A 16,900-nucleotide genomic window follows, 5' to 3' on the forward strand; every position below is an offset into this window, starting at 1 on the left:
TTTTTTTTTGTGAAAAATAACTACATTTATTTGAAATTTAAATATTATGTAACAAATGTCCATACTGTGAATTTTGATCAATTTAATGCATGCTTGCTGAATATATAAACAATTTTAATTGAAAATGCAATTAAAACGGTTCTTAAAACTATTTAATCATTTCTTTAATATCGTCATGATGTAATACTTTATGAATTTACATGAATCTCAAACAAAACTACAGCGTGAAACCTTTCATTATTTTATTATTTACAGACAAATATATTATTTTGAACTAAACTAAATAGGGAAAAATTGAAATGATAGCAGATTAATGCACAAATCATCAAAATATTGTAAGCATGCTCGTAAAAATGTGTGGACGCCCCTGGAATGTCAAAAGCCATGACCTAGTGGTTAATGCACATGCTCTAGATGCCTTTAGCTGAGGTGCTCATGCAGGTGAAGGAGGTTTGCATCCAGCCTCTGATGTATTCTGACACAATCCCCCCCTTTTTTTCATATCAAAAAAGTGGCAAAAATCCTAAAAAGGAAGTCCATGTAAACAATGTCTTGTATGCAAGTAAAAAAATACAGCAATCTAGGCCTAAAGTTCCTTGCAGTCACGTGTTCTGCAGAGATTCCAAGCCTCATTCTGACATTTCTGTACGTGTTGGGTTCAAAGCGCCCTCCTGTGGACAAAAAGAAAAACATTTATTTAAAGCGTTACTTGGTCACTATTCAAAAAGTAAAAGTTCACTGCTCTTCTATAGCTAAAAGTTGTGGTTGTAGGGAATACTAGCTTAAAGAGCATGCACAAATGCATACACACAAATTACAATAAAGCAGTGGGAGTGTGTGTTTATTTGGTTAAAGTACCAGTGCACTTTTAGCTCTTTGAACTGCGACTTCCAACATGCTCCGGTCGGACAGAATCTGTTTCAGCGATCCAGAATCCATTTCCAGTAGCATCCCTACATACACAAATGTTCACACATCCATCATATCACACAGTGTGTACAAAAACCATCTCAAGAAGTCTGAAGTCAAATGAACTGAGTAACTCACCAGTGATGTCAGCGCAGTGGGTGGGGTCTAACTGATGCACAATATTGAAAAGCGTCTCGCCAATGGATTCCACTTCCTCTCGATCAGAGCCGTCACTCACATCTGTCGCCTCGTCACCCTGCCTGAGCCACAGATAAACAGAGCACTTCGTTTCTTGCACGTTTGAAACTTTCCAAATACACTGCGTAATATTTGCTGAATGAAATCCAATAGTTGTTTCTTACTAATTTTGAGATGTTGATTCCAAAAACAGTGGTTGTTTTGCTGAAGCTTGAGCAAAATTGTGCAATTATGATGCATTTCGTTGCATTTTTGCATTCGACAACCATTTGTGAGATGAAGAAATCTTGTATGATCTTTTAACTGACACACAGACATGACTCCTGTCTGAATCTGAGCAGATTACAACTGTTTGTTCAATTCTCAGCACCTTTTCACAAGTAGGAATGATTCAGAAGATATTATTTTATGCCTAATCCTGATTTTTCAACGCCGCTGTTAAAAAATCCAAAAGCACCTACTCCTGCAAGGTTTTCAAGGCGATCTTGACTTGTTCCTCGAGGAGCGAATGATCCGATAGCAGCTGAAGCACCGCCTCCTTCTTCTGCTCCAATAACATGCCTGTATAGTTGTCAAAGTAACGTAACTATTCCAACAGACTTTGAATTCCCTCCTTTGGTGTTTTTGCAGCGTGTCAGTAAATGTACCTGTTATTTTCTGTGTGTGTCCAGTGTTGTAGAGGTCAATGAGGTCAAACAGCTGTTCACCCAGAGAGTCGGAGGACACAGACACCGCATCATCAGTGTGCGATACGGGGTCACTGGGAAGAGAATACGACAGAGCTTATATTATGTACTGCCAACTACTGTTTTTCTCCTAAATAAATGTCTTTTCAAGAAACATTTTAAGTAGTTGTATCCTACATTGTTGTCCTGTGATGTCACTACCAGTGTTGGGGAAAGTTACTTTTAAAAGTAATGCATTACAATATTGCGTTACTCCATAAAAAAGTAACTAATTACGTTACTTAGTTACTTTTTGTGAAAAGTAATGCGTTACGTTACTTTTGCGTTACTTTTAAAATCTGGACAGGGCTTGCTTGTTTGTTTTTAAAATAAAAAAAGTTCTATTTTTGGCAAATATAAAAGCATTTTCACACCAAAAGTGAAATGAATAAGCCTCAGGCTGAAGGGAAAGTACATTTACGTCCGTACAGTAGAATGCAGAAGAAGACATTTCAACACACTTCAGCAATAAACAAAGACACACAAATGTTTGTCTAGAGTAATTTGTGCTTATTAGTACGGTTGAACTGGATCATCGAAGGTCAGAAGCAAATAGAATGGGATTAAATGCATAAAGCATATTTGTGTTGTTTAACATTTAATTATTGCAGGTTTACGTCATATTCTGAGTTGCATTATTTTTATTAATTTTGAGCAATACTGAATCTGTGTTGTTTTTTGTGAGTGAGATTAATTAATGCATATATTTATTTTAGAACTACAGTAACATCTGATTTCTCTCAACATGAGGACAGGAGAGCTGCCAATCAATAAATTGCTTTAAAAAAAGTAACGTGCGTTACTTATTTGAAAAAGTAACTCAGATATTCTCTTGTAAATTAAAAAGTAATGCGTTATTTTACTAGTTACTTGAAAAAAGTAATCTAATTACGTAACTCGCGTTACTTGTAATGCGTTACCCCCAACACTGGTCACTACATTGCATGCTCTATTCTGAGATTTGTGTCCAGTATTTCGCATTTTATGTTCAATTTTGTAAAAAAAAAAATCAGTGTGATACCCGTTGTCCGATGATGTGAGAGCGGTCAGTGCTCTTTCCAGTGCTTTATTCAGCAGAGCTTCATCATACAACATCTGAGATACAACAGAAACCGGCAGCTCCAACAACATACCTGCAAACATCACACAGCTCAACTTAAACTAAAATCATCACAATATTAGATAGATAGATAGATAGATAGATAGATAGATAGATAGATAGATAGATAGATAGTGTGTCACCAGTAAGTTTAGGTGTCATCTCAGTGTATTTAGGATATATCAGATCATACAGTTTCTCTCCCAGAGTCTCCAGATCTTCATCATTCTCCATCACTGCAGCATTACCTGCTTATTTAATCATACGAATTACAATATAATCTGTCTATACTCCGCCGCCATTTATATGATCTAACTGTCCTCAATGAGGTTGAATAGGAATCATAATAATGTATTTACAGCAGGCATCAGAGCTGGGTTGTTGTTGTGGTTCGAGGACGCATGAACATGACGTAGAGCACACAGAGCGCGTGACGTACACCAGCTGCATCACTAACGGCTGCGCTGTTCGTCCCCCTCCGCACTGCACATCAAACATATAGTCCTGCTTAAAATAGATATTTAACGAAGGATTTCTAAATACATTCCTAAAATCTATTTGAAAAGAGATCTTTAACATATTTTCATTTTTTTCCCTCAGTCTGAAAAAGAAGGTAAATGACTAAGTTACTAATCCTCAACACAGAGGCGTAAGAAAGTACGAAAGCTCCACCGGAACTAGAACTCATTCCTTTCCATCGCTTTTCCGCTGCTGAAAAGGTAACGTGGTCGTCTTGTGTTGCTTTTCAACGTTCGATTACACGCTTTATAACGCACATTGCAGCATTAAACGGGTATATATCTGCGTCGAATATGTTATAAGTTGCTTATGAGTTACACCACTCTGTAGTGACAATAAAAAGGAGGATATTTCATTATAAACACTGCCGGTGTTGTTTAGTGAGGCCTTCAGTGAGTGAGAGACGAGCACCGTACTGCTAACGCTAGCCAGGGTGAAACCAGTCTAGACTGTTTGATAGTTTGGATATACTTACAATCAGAGCGTTACTTATGTTACTAAGGAGGTTTGTGTGTCATTTTACAGCTCCGGTTTTGTATGAGGGTCTTTGAGTTGGTGATTTGACAGGATTACGGACACAAATTATATTTATTTGTATTTTATATATATATATATATATATGTATATGTGTGTATCTATAGGTATATAGGTGTGTGTATCTATAGGTATATAGGACGAGCACCGTACTGCTAACGCTAGCCAGGGTGAAACCAGTCTAGACTGTTTGATAAAGTTTGGATATACTTACAATCAGAGCGTTACTTATGTTACTAAGGAGGTTTGTGTGTCATTTTACAGCTCCGGTTTTGTATGAGGGTCTTTGAGTTGGTGATTTGACAGGATTACGGACACAAATTATATGTATATATATGTATATGTGTGTATCTATAGGTATATAGGTGTGTGTATCTATAGGTATATAGGTGTGTGTATCTATAGGTATATAGGTGTGTGTATCTATAGGTATATAGGTATGTGTATCTATAGGTATATAGGTATGTGTATCTATAGGTGTGTGTATCTATAGGTATATAGGTGTGTGTATCTATAGGTATATAGGTATGTGCATCTATAGGTATATAGGTATGTGCATCTATAGGTATATAGGTATGTGCATCTATAGGTATATAGGTATGTGCATCTATAGGTATATAGGTATGTGCATCTATAGGTATAGGTATGCGTGTATCTGTAGGTATATGTATGTATGTGTGTGTATCTGTAGGTATATGTGTGTGTGTGTGTAGTGAAATTCATGGTTATTTTGAATTTGCAAAACGTCAATTTCAACAAAAATATAACATTGGAGAACAAAAACATGTAGGAAAATGGTGAAAAATAGATTTGACAGTTTATTATAAATTGTTCTGTAAATGATATATTAAGGTGCAGTTTGCTATGGGTATGTGTTTGATGTGAACTGTCTGTTTTTGAGTATGATCGGTGTATATAATATTTGTTGCCTTTGTTTCATGGGTTCAGGACGGTCATCATGGCATCGCCTCACCTGCAGTGGATGGTCATCAGGAACACCTCCAGTTTCCTTATCAAGAGGAACAAGCAGACCTACAGCACCGTAAGTCACTGCCGTTCAGCTACACTGGTGATGAGACAGGGCTTTACTGGGTTATATTTAATGCACCCATCAATAAGCTGGTGTTGCATGCAGAAATACTGATTCGAGAGAATGGATGCAGGCTTAGATTAAGCAGAGTTCAGAAAAACGAGAGAATTATTTTTCCAATCGTATGTGGTTGTAATCTAGTGTTTCTGCTTCAGGGTTTATCTCTCAGATGCTTACGTTTCTGTTCGTGAGCTGCTGTGTTCCAGTATACTGAGGAAAACTGACACTTTTGAATATGCATAAAAAGTACGATTTGCTAGCTTACTAACTAACTTGTACCAAGGGACACCAATTTTCTCTAAAATAACCTTGGTTAAAAAGTCTCACTTTGTTATACTTTTTATTTTATTGTTTTTAGCTGTTTGTGACCCTGTCTGAACAGCTTTCCGATCATCTAGTTAAGAACTTTGCTGTAGTTATCCCTCTGAATTGCTAATTTGACTGAAAATGTGTTTTTACTGCTTTCTGATCTCAAATATTCTTCCTCTTTTCCAGGAGCCAAATAACCTGAAGGCCAGGAATGCTTTCCGCTTCAATGGTCTCATTCACCGCAAGACTGTAGGCCTCGAGCCAGCCGCTGATGGCAAAGGTGTGGTCGTCATCCTGAAGAAACGTGCAGGTGAGGGGACAAAATTGACACTTGGAGGTTCAGGGGTTCAAATTTTTACACACCATCGAAGCTCAGTGAATTTAGCTTGTGTATATTTAGGACGCTATAAGGTTGCATATTTACAATCAGATGCTGTAGGTCTCAAGCCACAGGACGACAAGGCAATGTGATTTATTTCTGAAATCAGCCGTTAATCTAGACGTCTCTGCTCTGAATATGTTTTTAAACGTCTGCTGGCATTCTTTAAATGTTAAAAGGTTGCATGTGTTCCAGGTCAGTGTAAACCTGCCACCTCATATGAGAAGATCACCATCAACAAGAACTCTCGCGCCACCCTCGCCAGCGTGAGGAACATCATCCGCAAAAATAAATACAGGAAGGATCTGCGCATGGTGAGTTAACACATGCAGATCTGACATGGTCCACAACCCTCTTCTGAAACACATTTTACAGTTTACTTTAGTCATTTGTAATGGGACACATTTTGGAAACCGTTTTAAACTTTCAGTTTAATGTTTATGTAATTCATAAATGCTCTTAAGTTGACAGTATGTTTTGAAATCATGCAGGTTCTTTAAAATCAAGTATGGAGTTGATGCACTTGTTCAGTAGGTGACTGCTCTGTCTCTGTCCTCCAGGCTGCTCTGAGACGCGTCAGCGCCATCCTGAGGAGTCAGAAGCCTGTGGTGGTGAAGAAGAAGCGCTCCAGGGCTCCCAAGAGTTCATAAATAGTTGCATATAAAACTTTTGACTTAATAATAAAGTGCTTTTGGTCAATTTCTCTATCTCCAGGTCTCATTTGTATCAGTCTACTCGCAGTGTTTTGTTTTTTTTCTTTAATTTTGGATGGTCTTAAATTTGCTTGGTTATGCATTTTATGTATCTAAATGCTGGACAAAAAGCAGATGAATGTTTTAAGGATTATCAGGATTTTTCACCATTACATCAACATTTGCGCTTTTTTTTGTTGTTGTATTTTTTCTCTATCAAATCTTTTAGTAAGCATCATATATCATTTGAAAGCTTAGAAGCCCAAGATTAATCCTGTGAAAACCATTTCGAAATCAGACATTGCGTTACCATGGAAATGGTACTTTAAAATCTTTTGGCGGTCTCCTCCCCCTTAGTGGGCGGTGTCAAGTGTTATATTACAAAATTAATTATGGTCTTTTAGAATCAAAACTTTTTATAATCTTGACAAAAAACATATCATTGGAAAGGTCTGAGTCTCAGGAGTCCCATATTTGGTGGTTATTTTGAGAGAAGTAATATTGATTGAGAAATCTAGACATTTGTAACAGAAAAAATGCACCCTGTGGCTGTTTATGGTATAACGCCCTAAATAAAATCTCACAGGAACCTAAATTTTTTTTCATATCAACTTCAAATTTGGAACATAACTTATTTAGACACAAGGCTATAATTTTATACCAATTTAAGAGTAAAACCTGATATGTAAAATATATATAAAAAAATGTATATAGTGCATTTTCTTTACAGTACATTTAAACTACTATAACTTTTTGATACTTAGATTTTTTTTTTAAATTCCACTTGCAATAATTTGCTGATTTTCCTCTTTAAAAAGAGACCAACCTTATGTCTGTATTCCAAATTGTTCATAAATTGCAACAATTTAAGTTTGGATAGTACACCTGCATGCTTATTTAAAAAATGGGGGGTGACAGTTAAAGGGTTAAACCGCTGTGCCCATTGAACATGATGCTTTGTAACAGTTTTTTTTTTTATATGTGTTGCAGGGTGACTTTTTTTCCCTTTCCTAACATGAAGATATTAGAATCTTGCATAACCACATTTAAATGTAAAGTAGATTTCCTGCTGGTGCTCTTGTTTTATCCACTGGGGTCTTAAAGTCTATAAGCTAATCAACAGAAACCCGGAACAGAACATGTCTTTATTTACTCACTCTAATGTCATTCTGAACCTGTATGTCCTTAAAACGTGTGCGATATGTTCTTATTTAATTGTAATTCACTGAAAAGCTTCTCTGCTGCAGCTCTCAAATGTCATTTGGAATATACTGAAGTATTTATTTTAGTATTATGTATTTGTTGAATTAGCTCTTACACTTAGATTTTCAGTATAGGTTGAATTTTTATGTGATTTTGTCATTTTATTTTTTTTAAACTTTTTGGAAATAGATATTTTTTCTGTTATCAATTAGCAGTGATATTTTAGTAATCCTATTGTTTTAATATTTGCATTTTAATTTTATTTGTTGTGATTTTTATTGTTTTTTTTAAATATATATTTCCATATGGCTTTAATTTAGTTTCAGTTGAAATTTTTCTACTTCAACTAATGTTACTTCATTTAGATGCCAAGGCAACATTTCTAACTTTAGATTTTCAGTTTGTTTTTCCTCCAATATTTATATTTTATATCAGTTTTTATTGCTATTGCCAAAAACAATTTGTAATAGTTTTAGTTAACAAGGCATAAGTTATTTGGACCACTTTTACGCCGTGTGTGTCTCTGTGTGTACAGGTTTTTCTGTACTTGTGGGGACTTAAACCTGAATACACACAGACTCATGGGGACTTCTGTCACTGTGGGGATCTAAATTGAGATCCCCATGGGTACAGAAGCTTATAAATCATACAGAATGAGTGTTTTTTTTTGAGATTGTAAAAATGCACAAAGTTTCCTGTGAGGGGTAGGTTTAGGTGTAGGCCGATAGAAAATACAATTTCTACAGTATAAAAACCATTACACCTATGTGGAGTCCCCACAAGGATAGTGAACCAGACTGTGTGTGTACACTGCCACAGTATCTGGTTATTGCTGGTTTTACTGAGTGAGTTGTGGTGGTACTGCAGTGCAGCTGTGGAGTTCATCCAGTTGCATCAGTATAATCTGTGACCGCGCTCTGTTTCATGAGTTCACTTAATGATTGAATTGATCAGGATAAAGCAGAGAACAGGCCTCTCTCTCTCTCTCTCAGCCTGCACAAGATCCGCTGTGAGGGTGTTTTTGTGAAGATGTGGTTCTGATGTCATGAGCGGTTCTTCATCCAGGTGTGTGTGTGTGTGTTCAGGATGCATCGCTCGCGGGCTCTGCGCTGTCTGTGTGTCAGTGTGCTGCTGCTGAGTGTGTGCTGTCAAGCGTTTGAGCTGCAGGACACCATCCACGCTCTGATCGAGGAGAACATCCACCTCCACGACCAGCTGGAGAACCTGACGAGAGCCCTGCGAGAGCTGCGGCAGCTCCTGTTCCAGCACAGCGACGGTACGGGACCCTTTCAAGTGTTTCTCTCTTAACGCTTCATTTATTACTCTAACAGTCTTCTGAACCTCTTGGAAGTGCAGAGTGATTAAAAAGTTGTTTTTCATGTGTTTTACTCCAGATCACACTCATGAGCATGATGAGGAACTTCAGCATCTCTGGGAGGAATGGTCACAACACAGTGAGTTTCAGTCTCGTTCGTGTTATTACATTTTAAATTCCCCCCCAAAAATCATATTTTTATTTTTGAGAGATTTGGCCCTCTTTATGTCCCTCTGCTCTGTATATTGACTGATTGTATAACGATGGAAACAGGACTCTGCTCATCAATAATGGCACGTGTACTTCTTGTGACCATATATTATCATTGATTGACAGAGCCCGGAGGAATGGGGTTTACAAACGTGCATGCATTAAATTGAGCAAAAGTCACAGTAAAGACATTTATAATGTTACAAAAGATTTCTATTTCAAATAAATGATGTTCTTTTGAACTTGAAATGAATCGGTTTCCACAAAAATATGAGGCAGCACAACTGTTTTCAACATCGATAAGAAGAAGAAATGTTTGTTGAACAGCAAATCAGCATATTACAATGATGTCTGAAGGAAAGAATTGTATTTCACAAAATAGTTTTTACTGTGTTTTCGATTAAATGCAGCTTTGGTGAGCAGAAGAGACTTCTTTCAAAAACATGATCATTTACTGCATGTTATTTTAAGACTGAGTTGATGCTGTTTCTGCTGTTGCAGATTATATTTTAAAGCAATTGTAATTCATTAAGTTATGTAATATTTGATGTAATAATAAATATCTGCGATCAAGTTGATACAGTTGTGACAGAGAAGATTTAGGATGTCCTGCAATGTCAGAGTTTCAAAATTGCAGTGAAAGAGATCTAAAGACGACATGAAACGGCCCTGTTCACCTCAGTAATGTGATGCCTATGAGCATAAAATAATAAAACATTAGATGTTATGCAATGTTAATTTGTGTTAAAGGGGTCATATGATGTTGCTAAAAAGAACATTATTTGGTGTATTTGGTGTAATGAAATGTGTTTATGCGGTTTAAGGTTAAAAAAACACATTATTTTCCACATACTGTACATTATTGTTTCTCCTCTATGCCCCGCCTTTCTGAAACACGTAGATTTTTACAAAGCTCATCGGTCTGAAAAGCGAGGTGTGCTCTGATTGGCCAGCTATCCAGTGCGTTGTGATTGGCCGAATACCTCAAGCATGAGACGGGAATGTTACACCCCTTACCATATTGTGATGCCATGTTCGGCCGGAGCGAAAAAACATTAAAACCCATTACAAACGAGGCATTTGTTGCATCCAGTGGGGACATAATTACGGATTATAAGGACTTATACTGTCTTTTTACGCGTTGCGTTGCATCGTGCCGTGTAAACATAAAAGCATGTCTGCATTTGTGATTGGAGAAACGTCAAACAACAAGCCCTACTCTACACTGCCCAAAACTCGCGTTTGAATCGTCAGTGGCAAATCCTTTAAATGAAAACGTACTTACAGACTGTGAGTCAGAACAGCCGGCATTGTAGTCTACTCTCCCAGGATCAGGAAACAGTCCTCCATAAAATGTGCTGCACACATCTGAATATTTGGGTTAAACTGTTCTGGAACAGTGTTGTAAATACAACTTAACCACTGATTTCTAGTCGTGTTCTCTTTTGGAAGACCAAACAAAGTAGTTTCGCTTTCACAATGAAACACACGGTGGCGGCGGTTGAGAACGGCGCAGCCGGCGGATTCGATGAAGGAGCGGCAACCACATGTGACGACCCCGGACTGGACTCCGCTTCGTCCACGGTGAAAGCCGATCCACAGCGCGAAGTTGATGTATCCCCTCAGCGACCAGCACGGATCAGCTCCAGGCATGACGAAGCGGATATTGTCCTCTTTTGGAAGACCAAACAAAGTAGTTTTGTGTTCACAACGAAACACACAGCGCCTTCACGGCATGGCGGCAGCGGCAACAATACTACAGCGAGAAGTACACACTTTCATTGTGTGAACATTTGGGCGGCGTTATGCAAATCTTCCCACATAGTGATGTAGACATGTGGGGGCGTGTTAGAACGAGCCGTTTTAGGTAGGAGTGGTTAACTCTTAACTTTTATAAAGAATATCTCTTTGGATTTGAGACGTTAGTCTTTGCAACTTTACAGATCTTCTTTATGCACCAAGACCTTGTAACACTCCAAAGAGAAAGGAAAAATTGAAATCGCATCATATGACCCCTTTAATTCAATGACTTAACAGGTTTCCAGTTTTACCTAATAACATTGCCAGCTGTGCAGTAATTGCTTGATTGAAATGTGTCTTGTAGGCATCACACCTGAGACGCACCTGCTGTTGGAACACGCTCTCTGTGGACAAGAGCTCCATGGCCCCGCCCCCTCCAGTTCAGGACACGCCCCATTTATCATCATAGCTTTTGTAGTTCTTGCACACTTTCTTTTATAAAGTGCATATGCAGAACTACAGCGTGAGTGAGTCTATTCAAATACATTTGACATCATTCAGAGCAGGTACGGATCAACACTGTCTGTCAATCTTGAAGTTTGTTATTGAAAAATAGAAAGAAGGATAATACAGAGTAGTTTATCAGGTGATAGTTTGAGGCCAGTGTGTGTGTGTTTGTTTTTTCACCCTAGAACATTCTACATTCTTACCAAATCGTACTTCAAATAATAAAAACAAGAAACTTGAAAATATAATGGGCTTATAAGCTTATATTTTTACAGACTTTTTTTTTTTTTAGAGAGTACTGTATTTGTAAGCACTTAATACGTGCCAGTAAAGTGGGTGAAACCGTCATCAGGTTAAATACCACTCATCTATTTGGATGTAGAACAAGGTCATAGATGTTTTTAATGCAACTCATTTTAAATTCAAATTGCTGCAGTTGCAACACATTGGGTTTGTTGAGGTTTAAGTATGTTTTAGAGATCTTGTCAGTGCCTGACTGTCTCTATAGTATTAGTATTAAACAATTCAACAAGCAATCACTGTAAATCAAGTCTAAAATACAAAATAAAGGTTTGTATTTAACCTTTTTGGTAATGTTGCATGTTTTTAATAAATGGACAAATGAATACATGTGGCATGAAATTATAATTTTTTTCCCCCCTCGGTGTGATCCTGGGAAACAAAACCACACCAAATGCAGATTTTGGTGTAAGAACATCTTTATTGGGTTATGTAAGCATTAATTCCAATTGAGAATCCACATATTTAACCAAGTACGGAAAACTGACGCGAAGAACAACACTGAGCAAAACGGAGGACTATACAATGAAGCGATGAGATTACTGAGCCTTGAATTTGAGAGGTGAATTTTCACAAACAGAAATGGCAGAGCATTGAGGTAATCAGAAATCCAACCTTCTGACAGTGAACGTTCACATGTTTTAGAACTTTAGAAATAATATAGAACACAGTCCTGGTACAGTACGGCTTTAGATTATTATCATTATTAATACTATAGACAAAAATAAACAGGATAGAAAAATAAAAACAGATCGAAAAAAGCAATATATTGTTCTCTGGACCCCCAAATTTACACATAACATAAATCTATCAACCGTAAGAGCAGTTGGCATACGGATAATTAAGTTACCTGGAGAGAAACTCTGTCACAACAGAGAATTTGGTTAAAAGCGCGTTTGTAAAATTTAAATAACATTAAATTAGCAAAAGGGACTCACTGACTATACATCAAAGCCTGCAGAAATATACACGGTCATGAAGAATAAAGGAACAACAAGCTTCGAACAGAACATCACTGCTGTTTGCTTGCTGTAGGGAACGCAATATATCAGATGTATCGAGTTTACGACCATTATTTGCGAATGACGACGCACTTTCTGAAGACAATTCTAGCTACAGAAATGTTCTCCCTTACAAAAGGCATTAGTTGATGTTTGTGCTTGTGAGGTGAAAGTACGAAACTGTTCTGTACCACAGAGGAAAGCACACAAGCTTATCGCGGAGTGCATTCAACATGCAGGTCTGCGCAGATGTGCTGCAAACGCTCAGACTGAACGGCACATCTGGATCTGGCCTGGATTTCTGAGAGCACCTTTAAAGTACACAAAATTCACACTAACATAATTCAGAATAACACGGGCACTAAACAAAAGCATTAGCTTCAAATTAGCACCATTGTTACCGAGATAAACCTGCAACGGGTGCATCTCACAAAAAACCTGTCAAGAACATGACTAAGTCATATTTGACCCAAAAATCTAAAGTGATATTGTGTGCTTGAGAGTAAGAACTATGGATATAAAAAATTTTTTTTGAAAAAATTGCTACTTTTTCTTGCAATTCTGATTTTTTTCCCCCCTCAGGTTTGCAAGAAAAGTATCTGAATGTTGAGATAAAAAGTTGCAATTACAATATCGTTTTTTATTTTTATTCTGCGACAAAAATTGCGGGATACAAACTCAGAATTCTAACTTTCTCGCAATTTCGTGTTCGCATCTCATAATTTTGACTTTTTAACTCAGAATTTCAAGTTAATATCCTGCCAATTCTGACAGTTTTTTTTGTCACAGAAAAGATAAAGTCACAATTATTTTTATTTTATTATCGGAAACAAGCTTCCATAAGAAATGCCTTTGTCATTTCAAGTTATTTTTATTTTTTATTTTTCTCTTCAATAAAAAAAAGTTCAATTACAAAAGAAAAATAAATTAAAAGTACATTTTGCATAGTTGCCTTGTTGCATTGTGACATTTTCATGACCAACACATTTTAGCCTGAAATACTCATTACTGTTATGCTGTAATGTTTTTTAGCAATTGAAAAAAATTCTGTATTCCTGTAATAATCTTCATAGCAAAAAAATCCAAAACAAAAGTAACTATAAAAATGTCAAAATGCATTTGGGGGGGGGGGGGGGGGGGGAAATCAGCACAATGTGTCACATAGTCACAATGTGTCAGAAGTTGGCAGAGAGTCTCTGGATCTGAGGTTGAAAACCCCTGCTTTAAAGGAACAGCGCTGTGTTTTGATTGATTGATTGATTGACTGACTGACTGACTGACTGACTGACTGACTGACTGACTGACTGACTGACTGACTGACTGACTGACTGACTGACTGACTGACTGGAAAATGTCACCATTCAAATCTTCAAAATGTGCTTTCCTTCTCTTTTTGGGTGAAATATGGCCCAGACCTGTTTTCATGAGGGATTCGCCCCTTTGAACAAGACACACCCATTTGATTGAGACACGCCCCCTTAAAGTGACAGGCTGTTTTAAAAACAAGGGTCATGTATGTTGATATTCACAGGTGTGTCTGTACATTTGATAGAATCGTGCACCTTCACCTGTTTACTGATCTGTCACATAAACACACACACATTCACAGTCACTTCCAAACCTCATTTACACAAACACAAACACACACACACACACACACTTCCCTGTCTGATGGAGTGTTAAAATGACACGTTCGAATGACAACACCCCTGAATAACCTTCCTTAATGAGACACACTTAATAATATAATCAATAATTTTTTTCTTCATTTTCCTATTGCACTTTAGCATTTCTGTTTTTTACATGTGACAAAATTACCATAAAAAAGATCAGTTAAACAATAAGTGTATATGTACATATTATACTTCCCAATGATCTTAATTCATCTCTTCAATAAACTGTTGATTCTTATTATAAAAGTACAAGTATTATAATAACATTATTATTATTATTATTAATTTGAAAGAAAGCAAGCACCAAAAAAACAGGCTGAGATAGAAAGAGAAGAGGAAAGACAGAGGGTTTGGCAGTTTCTCCGGCCCGGATGTCCTGAGTGTTCCTCCCTGCGAGATGATTGGCTTGTTTTCTAGAGGAGTCAAATCTGATTGGACATCCGTGGCTGGTAAAGGCGGGATTTCCTTTAGACTGTAGGAGTCTCTAGTGCTAAATCCCCCAAAGCCCCGCCCACACCACCTCTCTCTGTTTCTGCAGTCCAATCAGTGGCTGAATGCTGAAGGGGGCAGGCTGTGGGCGGGGCCGGTGTGTGTTTGACGAGTGCACACACACACTCACAATCTCACACACACACTAAAGGAAGCACACAGGTCCGACTTCTACGTGAAAGCGCGATGAGGCCGTTGTCTTTGGTAGGTTGCTTATGCGTACGACAGGAAGTAAGGTGGGGTCCGACACCCGGAACAGGAAGTCAGCATGTTGCCAGCGCCCGTTTAGTTGCTGTGTAATACAAAGCACATGATCAGTGATGTCATGCATAAATACATTTCAGAAATAATTTATGACTAAACCAGTGTTGTTATTGTTAACTACAACCAAAACTATTAAAAATGGTTCTTGTTAATGGAAATAAGGCTGAAATCAAATAAAATATAAATATTACATGAAAAATTTTAAATGTTGCCTTGGCAACAAACAGAAATTAATGTTTATGTTGAAGTATTAAAATTACTAAAACCGAAATAACAATAAAAATGAATTAAAGTGAAACAGAAATGTAAAAAGAATAAATATAACAAAATCCAATAACAAAATTACTAAAACTTTTAAAAATGAAAACAGAAAATATAAAAATAAAAGCTCATTCAAAATATGATGAAATACCATAATATTATATAAGTAATACTATAATAATACTGCACTAAACCAGTACAGCCTTTTTAAATTATTTTGGGTAAAATAAATTATGCAAGCAATATATTTAGCTGAGATGTATTTTTTTTATCAAGAACCCTAAAAATGACCTGCAAGTCACACTGTGTGCAACAAAACTTTTTTTTGTTTTCAAAAGCAGAGGTTTCCTGCTAACAATGCCATTCTTATGGAGGAAAGAATTACTGAAAGCACCTAATAATCATGTTTTTAAAAATGCATTACTAAAATTGATTTACATTCATACACATATATTTAAATGTATAATTTATTTATATTTGGATAATCAGGCAAATAAAAGTAACTTCGTATAATGTCTTTTTTTTTTTTGATCTTGTTGGATGCAGATCAAAAGATCAGATTATTCATGATTATTTATAACATAACAGTCTATATTTTTTAAATATAATTATTATTGTTATATTTGTGATTTTCATTCCTTGTTCCATATGTTCAAGTCTGTACATTTGCATTTGTTCTTTAAGTATGCTTTTCTACGATACTTTGGCAATAAAAAAATAATAACAATTTATAAAAAAAAATAATAATAATTATAATATTTTATAAATAATAATACTATTTTATAATATTTTATTAAAAAAAGGAGAATAATGAAATAAATACATAATATAAAAAATATATAATTCATGAATATCAAAATCCTGCATTTTACATAAATAATAAAACTCTGATATGCTACTCAGACTCAATTTAACATGCACCTTGACAGAAAAAGTTATGTTTTGGAGACAAGATTTTTTCTTGCACATGTTGCAAAGGGTGCTGTGGGTGTTTTGAAGTCTGGTTAGTTAGAGAGAGATTTTTGAAAGTAATACTCACCCAGCAGTTGTCTCCTAACACATCCGGCTCCAGCGTCTCTCCGGTCCACGCCTGGAACCGAACTGCATTCTGGGACGGAGGCTCAGAGGGGGCGTGGCTCCAGATTGTCACGTTCAAGCAGTGGATAGTGATTTGTTGCTCCGCTCCGGCGCTCAGCAGCTGCAGGAAGTTCATCTGAACGCGTCCGACACTGAACTCCAGCTGCAACCAGCCAATGAAGTAGCACGATTATAAACAGATTAGGAACTTCTTTTCTAAACATATCACCTCAAGCCACGAGGATATGCATTTATCAAATACAGAATAACGCAGATGATCTGAAAGCTGAACCTTGGCTGTTGTGATAGGCCTGAGGCAGGTGCGTCCGCCGCCGGTGAAATTGCACGTCACTTCTATAGAGTCTGAGGAGCAGCCCAGGTTTGGGTCGATCCAATAAGTGCCTGA

General features: G+C 36.9%; 3 protein-coding genes across 3 annotated transcripts; 1 reads left to right on the forward strand and 2 right to left on the reverse strand.

Moving 5' to 3' along the window:
- Positions 1–201: 201 nt before the first annotated feature.
- On the reverse strand, positions 202–3,487 carry LOC107584606 (uncharacterized). The gene is made up of 7 exons (XM_016271317.1): positions 3,075–3,487; positions 2,854–2,965; positions 1,755–1,867; positions 1,569–1,668; positions 1,048–1,169; positions 859–953; positions 202–671 (listed from the first exon to the last, which is right to left on the reverse strand). The coding sequence occupies exons 1-7, from the start codon at positions 3,163–3,165 to the stop codon at positions 630–632; spliced, it is 675 nt and encodes a 224-aa protein (XP_016126803.1). The 5' UTR covers positions 3,166–3,487; the 3' UTR covers positions 202–629.
- Positions 3,488–3,572: 85 nt separating this feature from the next.
- On the forward strand, positions 3,573–6,461 carry LOC107584607 (60S ribosomal protein L28-like). Its single transcript, XM_016271318.1, has 5 exons — positions 3,573–3,650; positions 4,933–5,026; positions 5,570–5,693; positions 5,958–6,076; positions 6,323–6,461. Exons 2-5 carry the CDS (start codon positions 4,943–4,945, stop codon positions 6,410–6,412), a joined length of 417 nt encoding a protein of 138 aa, XP_016126804.1. The 5' UTR covers positions 3,573–3,650; positions 4,933–4,942; the 3' UTR covers positions 6,413–6,461.
- Positions 6,462–14,661: 8,200 nt separating this feature from the next.
- LOC107584608 (collagen alpha-1(XXVII) chain A-like) lies at positions 14,662–16,891 on the reverse strand. Its single transcript, XM_016271319.1, has 3 exons — positions 16,787–16,891; positions 16,457–16,657; positions 14,662–15,184 (listed from the first exon to the last, which is right to left on the reverse strand). Exons 2-3 carry the CDS (start codon positions 16,628–16,630, stop codon positions 15,038–15,040), a joined length of 321 nt encoding a protein of 106 aa, XP_016126805.1. The 5' UTR covers positions 16,631–16,657; positions 16,787–16,891; the 3' UTR covers positions 14,662–15,037.
- Between the last annotated feature and the right edge of the window lie 9 nt (positions 16,892–16,900).

This window comes from Sinocyclocheilus grahami, unplaced genomic scaffold, assembly GCF_001515645.1.
Source record: "Sinocyclocheilus grahami isolate Dianchi unplaced genomic scaffold, SAMN03320097.WGS_v1.1 scaffold61.1, whole genome shotgun sequence".
NCBI lineage: Eukaryota > Metazoa > Chordata > Actinopteri > Cypriniformes > Cyprinidae > Sinocyclocheilus > Sinocyclocheilus grahami.

Bases quoted from the DNA above. Each gene is read 5' to 3' on its own strand.
- LOC107584607 (XM_016271318.1), top strand. From the start codon at position 4,943: ATGGCATCGCCTCACCTGCAGTGGATGGTCATCAGGAACACCTCCAGT. The intron at 5,694-5,957 runs GTGAGGGGACAA...CATGTGTTCCAG, and splicing joins CATCCTGAAGAAACGTGCAG to GTCAGTGTAAACCTGCCACC. The intron at 6,077-6,322 runs GTGAGTTAACAC...TCTGTCCTCCAG, and splicing joins ACAGGAAGGATCTGCGCATG to GCTGCTCTGAGACGCGTCAG.
- LOC107584608 (XM_016271319.1), bottom strand. From the start codon at position 16,630: ATGAACTTCCTGCAGCTGCTGAGCGCCGGAGCGGAGCAACAAATCACT. The intron at 15,185-16,456 runs GTGAGTATTACT...TGTATTACACAG, and splicing joins TGTTAGGAGACAACTGCTGG to CAACTAAACGGGCGCTGGCA.
- LOC107584606 (XM_016271317.1), bottom strand. From the start codon at position 3,165: ATGGAGAATGATGAAGATCTGGAGACTCTGGGAGAGAAACTGTATGAT. The intron at 1,868-2,853 runs GTATCACACTGA...TTCTCTTCCCAG, and splicing joins CTCACATCATCGGACAACGG to TGACCCCGTATCGCACACTG. The intron at 954-1,047 runs GTGAGTTACTCA...TTGTGTATGTAG, and splicing joins CCACTGCGCTGACATCACTG to GGATGCTACTGGAAATGGAT.